The sequence below is a fragment of the Ambystoma mexicanum genome, chromosome 9 (genome assembly GCF_040938575.1).
Source record: "Ambystoma mexicanum isolate Mex_15411 chromosome 9, UKY_AmexF1_1, whole genome shotgun sequence".
In the NCBI taxonomy this organism is placed as follows: domain Eukaryota; kingdom Metazoa; phylum Chordata; class Amphibia; order Caudata; family Ambystomatidae; genus Ambystoma; species Ambystoma mexicanum.
Window position 1 is genome coordinate 605,708,259 of NC_090931.1, and position 12,449 is coordinate 605,720,707.

Below are 12,449 nucleotides of genomic sequence, written 5' to 3' on the forward strand. Positions count from 1 at the left end.
CTGCACCATAAAAAAGCGTTTCAATTTGTTAAAATAGCAGTGCCTTGTGTTAGGCCTGCGTGCCTCCTTGAGTATTTCCATGCACCTTTGATCTAGGTTATAGTAACCAAATTCTATGACCTCAGGAGCCAAGCTGCTAAATTCAGTTTATGAGGGCATGGGTGCAGCGTTGTTACCTGATCCTGGGTCAGCAGGTTGTCTGTGCAGGTTAGTTTCATGGGAGGACACAGGAACACCATTTGCAGGTGTGAGAACAAGATCTGACGTGCCCGCATTGGCACTATCTGGATGAGTGTTACGTGTTCCTGGTGTAACTTTTGAACTATTTTGTTGTGAAGAGGTGTCGGGCTGGGGGGCTGTGGGCATATGCAAGGGGGGTGGGTGGATGGATTGTATGCAAACTTGCCTGACCAGTTCATCAGGAGTGCATTCCCTTCAGATCCTTTCTGGGGAAACCTGGATGTGTAAACTTGGTATTGCATGTTTTCCAGGGTTGCAAAAAGGTCTATTCCTGGGAACCCCCAGCTTGAGAGACATGGTCTAGCATGTCTGTTTAGTTGCCACTTGTGCTTGGAGGGTAGCATTGTACTCCTGCTTGGCGCGTCTGCCGGAGAATTGAGTTACTGCGGAACATGTTGTGCCACTAGAACATGTTGTGATGTAGTGCCCACAGCCAGATGCTCTAGGCTAGTTTGGACAGCCCTGGAGAGCTTGTCTCCCCATTGGTTTATATACGTTTATGGTACGGTCTGTGAGGACTAGGACTGTTTTGTGGGCTAGCTGGGTCTTGAAGTGCTTTGAGAACCACTAGTAGTGCCAGAAGGTTGATGTGCTTTCTGGTTAGACCCCTATGTCCACAGGCCGTGAGCAATGTGGTGAAGAAAGTGAGCACCCCACCCTGTCATTGACACGTCTGGTGAGAGTGGCCTTGATCGCTGGTGTGCAGAAAGAGGCGTTCCCTTCAGCAGATTGCTTCTGTTCCACCACTGTAGTGATTGAACCGGAGGTTGCAAAACCACCACTGGATTGCCCACAACCCGCTTGCCTGCGACCATTGTTTTGCTAGCAACTCTTGCATTGGACGCATGCGCAGCCTGGCGTGCGGCACCAGGTAGATGCAGGAAGCCATCATTCCTAGCAGGCACATCACCTTTTGTACCGTCAACCGACTACCGGTTGACTACTGAGGTGTTTGAAACATGTTTTGGACACTCTCTTCAGAGAGGAAGACTAGTCTGTCGTCTGTTTTGATTGGGGCCGCCAGAAACTGCTTTAATTGGCTGGGAAATAGACTTGACTTTGTTTATGGAGAAGACCAACTTGAACAGCAGATTCATTGTACGATTGTCTGTTGCGTGTTTTGAAGGCACCTCTGGGCAGAGTCTCTGGAAATTAGCCAGTCGTCTATGTAAGAGTACACTGGAACGGACTGCCATCGCAAGTGGGCGGCTACCACTGCTAGGAACTTTGTGAATACCCTAGGGGCGGATGCAATGACGAATGATAGCGCTTTGAATTGGTAGCGGTTGTCCCCCAATTTGAAACAGAGGTATTTTTAGTACATTGGCAACATTGAAATATGAAAGTATGCATCGTTCATGTCCAATGTTGCCATGTAATCTCCTAGTTTCAATTGTGGGATGACTTCCTGCAACGTTTGTCTTCCTGATTTTCTGGGGCTTGACAAACGTGTTTGCAGGGCGCAGGTCCAGCACTGGGTGCATTGTTCAATCTTTCTGTGAAACAAGGAAGCAGATAGAATAAATAACTTGATTATATTCCATGAATGGCACCAGTTTGATGGCTCCTTTTTGTAGTAGAATCTCAATCTCCTCCTGGAGGATGGGGAGGTGTTCAGAGGATATTCTTTCTATACGAGGTGGAGGGTGGTGAGGTGTTTCTAGGAACTCCACTGAGTATCCTTTGGCCAATGTGTCTAGAACCCAGCTGTCTGATGTTATTTCACCCGACTGGGGGTGCATGGAAGAGAACGTGGATTGGCCAGTCAATTGGAGGCAGGGGCTGCTGCGCCCCTAGAGGCTGCAGCTCTGCCTCTAAACTTTTCTGCGGTGAAACCCACGCTGCTGGTATTGATCAGACATTTGACCTTTGGGATTGGAAAAGGAGGTACCAGACATGCTTGCACTGGCCTGGCCTGGTTTTCCAGAACCTTGCACCCAAACGTTATGGCGTGTGTTGAATGCCCCTCTTGGGATGAAGGGCTTGCTGGATATTGGACTTTGATGTCTCATGCTCCTTTTTTGTGGTTACCTGCTGAACGTGTGCCTCCTGCTTACACCCAGAGTCTAAGCCAAGAGCGTCTTTTTAGGAGGGTCCGCTCCGCAATGAACCTTCCAGAGGAGTCTGCAGAATCCAAGCCATTCTTGAGGATGTTCTGGGAGACTAGTTTACCCTCTGTGGTGACTTTGAGAAGGTGTGAACAAGTTGGTTGGGGTATTGAATTCTGATGCTTTGCAACCTCATCCCACTGGGTGCTGCTGTAGCTGGCAAGCAAGGTAGTATTGTTTGCTATTCTGGTGAGGTACGCAGCAGAAGCCGTGATAGCTTACCTAGTGTATAGTCTTTTGCACTCCTTGTTGAGAGGGTGAGAGTGGAATACCAGCTCGCTTTCTGGTAATGGTCACCAACAGAGAGTCTGGCATAACGTGACCTCTAGTGCAGAGAGGATCGATGGTTAGGGCTTGAATGTTTTTTCCACTCATGGGTTGACCGCCCTCGTAAGGGAGAGGGGTAGACCGGGATGGAGGGACCTTTTTCGTGATAGACTCCAGGAGAGGTATAGCCTCGCTAACAGTTTTTTTCTCATTGAGCATATCTTCAACGAAGTCGGTTCCAGCTGGACTAGATTCCTCTGCGTCTATACTAAAATGGTGAGCTGCCTTTTTAAGCAGTTCATTGTAAAGTGGCTGGTCTGCAATAGGAGATGAATGACCACTGAACTGTGGAGGGGTCAACAGGGACTATAAAGATGGGATCCAGGTCATCCTCGTCCTGTGGTGTCATCACCATCTTGGCCAGGATCACCCTGATCGTCCACCGACATGTCCTGGTAAGCTTGTGCTGGCTGAAGGTCCCTTTGTTGCAATCCCTGCAAGGGCATGAAGGCTGGCAGGGGTAGGGCAGAAAGGGTTGGAAGAAGGAGTGCCACCGGCACTGGAGGTGGCACTGGATGTTCTACCAGCTTCTGAGAAGTGGGCCACCTGCTCAAAGTCTACAAAAACCGAAATTGTTCCCACAGTGTCTTCAAACTGTTTGGGTCCAAGGGGTTGCAGACGGGATGGTTTTTTGGTGCCTCAGGGCAAACCTTGGGGGTTACAGGAGGTGCCTCTGCAGGGCAGTCCACTCTGGGGGTATCCTTGGGGGGTTTACTGTTGAGGGCTGAAGCCAGAGGTGAGGATTCTTCGTGATAGTGTTTAGAGGTGTGGGAGGCCTATTTGCCATGAGCAGAGAGGCCTTTATGGTATTTTTCTGTATGTGAATGAGTTTTGAGCTTTTTCTCTGGCGGCTGTTTTGGCGTTTCCACCTCAGTCGAACAGTGTTTATGCGCGCCCATCGCTGGAGTGTATTCATTATCGCCTTGTGGTAAGCGCATAGGCGGAACCACAGCATGCGTGGTCGACGTTGGGCGGTGGTCCGAGAGGCACCTACTGCCGGCGCACAGCCCTCCGTCGACGGGTCAGTCGAGGGACGGCCCAGGAGTGTGTGCTTATGAAAGGAAGTGTGCGTTTGTATGCTAGCATCGCTAGAGGCCTACCTCATAGCAGCGTGCTGTGACGGCCTTTTGAGGGTGGGGAAGATGTGCAGGAACTAGACTGTTCAACTGTAGTGTCTGAGCTCCAAATCGGGAGTCTCAGCCTTTGTGGTCAAACTCTAAGATCTCAGCAGTGGTCTCTGACTCCATCGACATGGCGTATGCCATGCACTGCTTGGTCTGGCACTCTTAGGGTCTTGGGCCTAAAGAGGTTGCACGAAGCACCACAGAACCCCAAGTGGTCACATAAAAGGCAGTGGTTACACACCCTGTGTGCGTCTTTCCACTGAAATTTTCTATTACACTTGGGGCAAAATGGAATGTGCTCCATAGCGGAAGGTGGACAAAGAGGCAGCAAGACAAAGGCAGTAGGGCAGGAATTGGGGGTAGGCATTCTCTGAACAAAGAAAGGATCAGTCCCCCCCACTCTTCCTACTGGTCAGGCAGTAGCCAGGTGTAGGCTGAAACCAGTCGTCAGAACGGACGTCTGTTTCGGTGACCGGAATCAGGCATCGAGATGCTCCAGAGATCAGCAGTCAAATAAGTGTGTTGACCAGTAGCCGACAAGAAGTTTCCATGAAATTAACTCCCAAAGTAGCTCATTGCTACGGACTCTGTAATCGGAGGGACCTCGACAAGTGCGTGATCATGGGTACAGGGTACATCACACTAGGGAAAGTATTGCAGTCATGCTCTGTCCACGTCCCTTTTCGAACTTCATGTGTGATACTCTGCAACTTCCACTAGATGTCGGCCTATGCAAAGCATGTTATTCTAAGCAGATCCATAAGCCTCAAATATATAAATGTATTATAGTGACAAGTAGGTTATAACTGCATATATAAAAAAATAAAAAAATTTAAAAAATCAAAGTCTAGTGCTTGTATGTTGGCCTCAAATGTACAAATGTTGACCTGTGAGGAATTAAAAACAGCCTTAACCAATTTTTTTACTCCATGTTGTTTCAGCCAGTGTTCAAAATTTCATACTTAGTATACTGTTTTTATGATACCTTGCCACATTTAATGAATGATAACTGCGAGAAATAAAAGTTGTAAGCAAACCTCCATGCAAATTCGCCGACAGCACAAACGGATAGCTTTTCAACCAGCTGATGACGGCAGAAGTTTCGGGCTGAGGAGGGTCAGTGATCTGGATGAACTGGTCCGGAAAGTTTCGGTTCAAGTCATAATTGTTGCTGTTATTCCTGCCGACAACACCAAAGCGGTCTCCTGGGGGTGAGAGAGTACAAGAAAGATATGGAGTAGATGTACCATTCACAGGGCAGTGGCACCAAGAGTCACAATAGTCTCTTCCATACATAGTTATCCATTAATATTTATTACCTTTCTGGAAAACTTCTCAAATTGTTCACACAATCACCCCTAATATAGGCTATTAAGGCGTCACAAAAATGTAAATGTTCTGTTTCTTTGGAATGAGAAGAACAAGTTACTTACCAACTGGTAACGTTTTTTCGATTGGATGTTCCTCCAACGTATGCCTCATCTTAGATGTATTCCATCCAGCTTTAGCTGCTTCGGAAAACATTTTTCAGCAGATGGCGCCGTGTGTCAATGGCGTCGAGTCGATGGTCCCTCGAAGGTCTCCGTAGAGGGTGACATCATCGGCTATATAAGTAGCACGCGTGGCGCCCGTTGGCCTCAGTTCTGTTTTTCCCCCTTCATTATTGATTTGTTCATTGTTGTAGACTGTGCTGGCAGTCAGGTATTTGCCTTGCGAGAGTTAGAGTGGTAATAGCCCGGAAAAGTCTACAGAGGGGTAGGTTGGGAGGGCGATGAGGAATACATTGGAGGAACATCCAATCGAAGGAACGTTACCAGTTGGTAAGTAACTTGTTCTTCGAGTGGATTGTGTCCTCCAACGTATTCCTCATCTTAGATAGACTCCCAAAGCAGTATGGACAATTCCTCTGGAGGAGGGGTTCGATTTTTCGATACCCTTAGATGGCTGAGTAGAGTAGTGCTTTACCAAAATTCAGCTCCTTTGACTGGGAAGCATCCAGGCTATAGAATTTTGAAAAAAGTATGCAGCGAGGACCAAGTTGCTGCTTCACAAATGGACCTTATAGGAACACCTCTTTGTAGGGCTGTCGAAGAGGCGATGCCTCTGGTGGAATGAGCCCTAAAACCTTCTGGTGAGTCTTTTTGTGCCAATCTGTAGCATTCTGAAATACAAAGCACAATCCAGCGTGGTATGGTTTGCTTTGTCACTGATTGTTTATTGGCAACACAGGAAAAACATTTTGTCAAACAGTTGATCGTCCACTCTAAGCTTAGAAAGCCTAAAGATGTAAAAGATTAAAGCTCTTTTCGGATCCAACCTGTGTAAGCTTTCCTCCTCCTTACTAGGATGAGGTGGAGGATAGACTGCGGGTAAGACAATTCTCTGACTGAAATGAAAATCAGATAGCACTTTTGGTAAAAATGGGGGTTTAACCCTCAACACAACTATGTCCTTATGGAACACAGCATAGGGTGGCCCAGAAGACAGTGCCTGCAATTCGCTCACTCTTCTTGCAGATGTTAAAGCAACTAGGAAAGCAGTTTTCCATGTCAGTAATCTTAATGGACAAGTGTGCAAAGACTCAAAAGGAGCACACTAAGAATTTTAGGACCAGATTGAGATCCCAAATTGGCATTTGGAATGGGTAAGGAGGAAACACATTAGTGAGTCCCTTTAAGAATTGCACTATCAAAGGAATTTTGAAGTAGGAGCATTCTTCCGACGAGCGCTTGAAGATGGAAAGCGGTGCAAGATAACCTTTAATGTTTCCAACATTTCGACTTCTATGTGCTAGGGTCAGGAGGAAGGACAGTACTTCCTGAATAGAACATAGAAAAGGATCGACATTCTTTTCTCTGCACCAGTTGCAAAACCTTTTCCAACGGCAACGGTAGAGAGACTTTGTTGCTGGCCTTCTTGCCGAAAGCAACACCTCCATGACGTCATCTGGAATGTTCCAATCCTTGTATCTCAGCCTTTCAGATACCAAGCGTGAAGGTTGAGCGTTTTGACCTCTGGATGGAGAGCTCCACCCTCCATTTGAGAGAAAAGGCTTTCTTTCTCTGAGGACGACGTACTGGGGGACAGATGGACATGTCTAAAAGGTCCGGGTACCACGTTCTCCTGGCCCAATCTGGGGCAATTAGGATCATGCGGCTCCCGAAACGTCTCAGTCTCCTGATGACCTGAGGAATGACGGGAATCGGAGGGAACGCGTACAATAGTGGGAAATTCCACTCCACCACAAACGCGTCAGCCAGGGCTCCTCTCGGGGGAAATTCCCTTGGGCAATACCTTTCGCACTTCCGGTTGATTCCGGTCGCAAATAGGTCCACTTAAGGAGTTCTCCAAAGGGCAAAGATCTCTTGAATGACTTCCTGAGCCAGTTCCCATTCGTGGGACACCATGCTCTGCCGTCATATTCTCTTTCCTCGGCTAGGTGAACTGCCGTTAAAGAGATTCCTTCTTGAATTTCCCAATACCGGAGCTGCATTGCCTCTCTGCACAGAGGTAGTGACCCTACACCACCTCTTTTGTTTAGATAATGCATGGCCACTGTGTTGTCCGTCATCATCAGGAAATTAATTCCTCTGACAGATGGCAGGAAAGCTTTTGGCGCTAGTCTGATTGGTCTCAGCTCCCGAAAGTTGATGTGTAGTTTGGACTCCGATTGAGACCAACGACCGCTGATTGTCAGATCGTTGGTATGAGCTCCCGACCCCTTGAGTGAGGCGTCCGTTACTACTGTGATCTCCGGCCATGGTTGCCAAAAAAGTTCTCCTTTCAGGATATTCTCTGAACAAGTCCACCATAGAAGATCTTGACGAACCATGTTCGGAATCTGAAGAAGATCCGTCATTTGACCGGAGAACTGGGACCACTGAGTCTTTAGAGCCCATTGAAGGGATCTCATTCTCAGACGTGCCTCTGGCACCAGAAAGATGCAGGATGCCATGAGGACGAGTAACCTTAAGAGATGTGTCTAATATAGCTCCTATATATTGGAGCCGTTGAGGTGGTGTCATTTGTGACTTCTTGAAATTGAGGGAGAAGCCCAGTCTGTGGGGGAAGTGGCAGGTGACATTCAGGTGATCTAGTGCCTGTTCGTCAGAACGTGCTCTGATAGCCAATCGTCCAGGTAGGGGTAGACGTGAATCCCCCCTCTCCTAAGTGCGCTGCCACCACTACCATCAGTTTGGTGAAGACCCTTAGGGTGGAGGTCAATCCGACTGGCAGGACTCAAAACTGATAGTGAGTCGCCAACTACGAACCTCAGGTATTTTCTGTGCTTGAGATGAATCGGCACATGAAAATAAGCATCCTGGAGGTCCAATGACACCAACCAATCCTGAAGTTGAAGGGCCTGAAGGATCTGAGAAAGGGTAACCATCTTGAACTTGTCCTTCCTGAGGAACTTGTTCAAGCTTCTTAAGTCCATGATGGGTCTCAGTCCTCTGTCCTTTTTGGGGATCAAAAAATACGGGGAGTACCATCTCTGGTTCCTCTCCGCTGCAGGTACCGGTTCTATAGCACCTTTCTCCAGCAAGGTAAAAACGTCCTGCTGTAGGAGCGTGTCTGAAAACTTCAAAGGGTGTATCCTTGGGGGGATAGCTTTGAGGTTGTGTTAGAAAAGGAAGGCAGTAACTTTGTGCTATTATTTCTAGAGCCCAAACATCTGAAGTAATGGCTCGCCATTCTAGCAGATGCTGTGACAGCCTGCCTCCTACAGGTGTCTTGTGATACCAGTCCTCAAAGTGGTTTTGAGGCGGTTGCTGCAGCTGCTGAAGGCAGAGAGGCTGTAGCTGGAGCTGGCTTTGCACGTGTTCCTCGTCCACCATGAGTGGCCTTTCTCTGGCCCCTTTGACTGGCCATACCTCTCGCCTTTCCATATGAGGAGTAGTAACGATAGGATCATCCCCTCAAAGATTGACCTGGTGCACGAAAAGGCTAACGTTGCCTGATGGCAGCTCCCAAAGACTTGGCAGTTACCTTTGAGGTCTGCAACCTCTCAAGGCTCTCGTCAGCCTTGCTGCCAAAAAGGTGAGACCCGTCAAAGGACATGTTCAGGAGACGGTTCTGCACGTCTGGTGCGAAACCCGACTTCCGTAACCATGCAAATCTGCGCATTACCGTGCTAGTGCCCATGGACCTGCTCACACCATCTACAGTGTCCAATCCAGATACAAGGGATTCCTGCATAGCCTCCTTTCCATCACTAACGATGGCTAGGAATCCTTCCCTTTCATCCCCTTCTGGTATGTGCTCCGCTGCCATCGCAATGCACTCCGAGAGTGTACGAAAACTTTGCCAAGGCACATGTGGAGTTGGTGGATTTTAATGCCATACTCCCTGCTGAAAATACCTTCCGTGCCCAGCCATCCACATGCTTATCGTCCCTGTCCGGAGGGATAGAAGGGTACGCCAGTTTGTTAGATGTGGCTGCCTGTATGACCAAACTCTCGGGAGTGGGATGTTTAGACAGATAGCCGGGGTCGCTACTGGCAGGGCGGTATATTGAAGTAAGGGATTTATTCACTGGCGGAATAGAATCCGAACTCTCCCAATTCTTGGCCACCCTATTTTGCAAGGCTACGTGAAAAGGTAGTATTGGGTCTTCAGGAGGACCATGATCCAATATGTCTGTTAGATCATCTTGGATGAATTGGGCTGGAGGTCTGGCCCATCCTAAATAATCTATAACCTTTGTCATTAGCTGATGGTATGATGGACTGGCATGTTCTCCTGATTCTGGTCTACCAAAGTCATTTTCAGGAGTTGTATTAATACCACTTCCATTGTGCAGTGATTCAACCAAATCCCTCATCCTGCCTTCTTCTAGAATCAGGCATTCTGGGACATTTGGGGTGACATATTCTAGCCCAAAAGGTACATTCTCCTCATCAGATTTCTCCTGTTCCTCAAAAATTGAGGTCAGAGACTTGAAGAACTCTTTCCTAGTTAGAGGTTTGAAAACCTTTTCTGGGAGAGGTGGAGGAGGAGCATTAATGGGTCCTGAAGGCATTACAGGTCTTGTTGCCTTCTCTTTCCTTTTTTCTGGCTGATTTTGCCGAACTAGGGGTTTCGCGTCGAGGGCTTTGAGGTAGATGTTGACAAAGGAGTTGATGGCGTCAGCGTAATACCAGTCTTCGACGGCTTCGATGGCGTCGAGGCGCTCTTCGAAGACTTGCCCTTCGAGGTGTGTTCGGTCTCGGACGGCGTCAGTGACCTCGAGCGGTCGACTTGAGCGGCTTTTCTCGCTCGGCATCCTAGAAGGTTCTCTATCCTTCCTCTTTCGATCACCCGGGCTCGAGGGCGTGAGAGTGCCAGAGCGATGACGCTCCCGCCCGGCTTCCGAGGAAGGCGCGGACCGAGGCTTTGCTTTTTCGAACACCTCCATCATTTTGACCCTGAATGCTTCCCATGCTTCGGATGATGAATGTTTAGTGGGACATTTCATCCTTTTTGGGGATTCATCCGAGGACGAGGTGGAGGGGGACCTGTGGCGTCGCTTCGGGACCTGGACCAATGCCTTTCTCGTCGAGGAGATTTCTCCTCACGGGACCTCGACTCGACGCTAGAGGCTTTATGGTTGGATTTACGACCTACCTGTAGTTTTCCCCTCTCTCTCAAGGCCTTCCCCGTCATCGCCTGACACTTCGTACAGGCCTCCATGTCGTGGCCTTCTCGGAGGCACCATAAACACTCTTGGTGCAGGTCTGTGATTGACATTTTTGAACCGCACGACTTGCACTTTTTGGAAACGGATCTCGGGTCGTGGTCGGCGTCGATGACGAGGACATATTCGTTATTATTTGCTATTCTTCACAGAACTCGAGGCGCGCTGAATCTCTGAAGCAACGTATAGTGCGGAAAAAACGGAACTGAGGCCAATGGGCACCGTGCGTGCTACTTATACACCCAATGACGTCGCCCTCGACGGAGGCCTACGAGGGACCATCGACTCTACATCGACACACGGCGCCCTCTGGTGGAAAAAAAAATCTGAAGCAGCTAAAGCTGGATGGAATACAATACGTTGGAGGACACAATCCACTCGAAATATCCCGTTCCTAAACCGGTCACATTTTGACATGCAAGTCGTCATAAGTAATCATGCCTTTTCTTGGATGATGAACAATATAGCACTAACTTTAGTCACATAGCCTCTAAGTGCAATCACAATCTTAAGGTTCTTACTTCCACCACACTAGTCCAATCTAATAAATCCATTGATAGTCAAGAGCAACATGAAGCATTTGGGCTCAAACTCCTGTTGGGATTAAGTTCTTCAATGGATTTCAAGTCAAACAACTGCTGTTTTTTGAGTAATTGACATGTGGGGCAATGACTACTGATAAAATGGCTTTTCAAAGTTATTACCTGTGATAGGATATGCAAAGGTTAACCTAGGGTTATAAGCAAGGCTTTCACAACAACAGTGTAGCAAAACCACTCACTTAAAGTACCATAGACCAAACAGTAATGCTGAACTAAGGAGCGTGGAGGCACCATTATGTTGCACAGTTAACACTTAACAGAAATAATTAAATAAAATGGCCCACAAAGATAAAAACATTAAATTATTACGGTAATACATTAAGGGGCTTTAAATATTCAAAAGTAAAAATACCATATACTTTTAAGGCACTGCAACACATATATACAACTTCAGGAATCTATCTCTAATCAGCAAAGAGTCTCTGGACGTAAGCCTTCGGTGACCCACAAGAGGTTCATGAGAGTCATAAGTGCGTAGCCTAGGAGATGCTATTCCAGCTATGGGGTACAGGAAAAAACACAGTCAGTCTAGAGCAAGATAGTTGAGAAAGGTGACTTAAAGGACAAGAGGTTGTAGAGTTCTGGGAAGCAGCTACCACCCCTGATGTCAAAGAAGGTGACACGCCCCGCCACCCCGCCCCAGTGCTGATCTGGACACCAGCACCATGGGCCAGGCCTGTATAGTGCTACGGTAAGTAGAACTTTGTGCCCAAAGAAAATTCAACAGGGAGGTGAGGTGGTTCAAGAGCTAAAAAAACATTTCTCCAGAAAGGTAGACAGTTCCAGGTGACCATAAATTGAGGGAAAAGACTTGGCTCACTCTTGTTGTCATCATGCAGTGTGATCGTGTTGGCAGATTAAGGATGCTCATCACTAGGCTTTTGGTTCCCTCTGGTGGCCTCAGACGGTTGAGGGGGCACCCTGCATCGGTACCACAATGAAGTGACCCTTGCGGACGGATTCACTGATGCACGTGTTGCAATGACCCAGGATAAGGTCAAGAAGCACTCAGCAGCTCGACTTCGAGCTATCAACAGGCTTTTGTTCTGGTGAAAGTCAGCATTGCATGGTTCCACTGTCACAGCAGAGACCAGAAAATGCACAGGGAGGGTTCCAGCCATTAGGCTAGTTGTAATTCCTTGCAGCAGAGTAAAGCTGGATCGAGAGGTTGCAGAGAAAAATACAGAGATACGTGCTCCAATGACCCGGACAAGGCAATGAACCAAGAGCAGGATAACGGATTGGTTGTCCAATTGGTCAAAAGGTGGCAGGCATCTTGCAAAGGTCTTCCCCGGTTAAAGAGAAGGTTGAGGTTTGCAATGCAGGAGAGGTGGCTGAACAAATGCGCATTCCTGCAGCAATCCCCTAGGGT

General features: G+C 47.9%; 1 protein-coding gene across 1 annotated transcript in view; it reads right to left on the reverse strand.

Moving 5' to 3' along the window:
* CPD (carboxypeptidase D) overlaps positions 1-12,449 on the reverse strand; it is a 750,705-nt gene that overhangs the window by 471,309 nt on the left and 266,947 nt on the right. Inside the window, exon 7 of the mRNA XM_069615245.1 lies at positions 4,837-5,004. Within this exon, the coding sequence (XP_069471346.1) occupies positions 4,837-5,004 (168 nt within the window). The remainder of the gene's footprint in view (positions 1-4,836; positions 5,005-12,449) is intronic.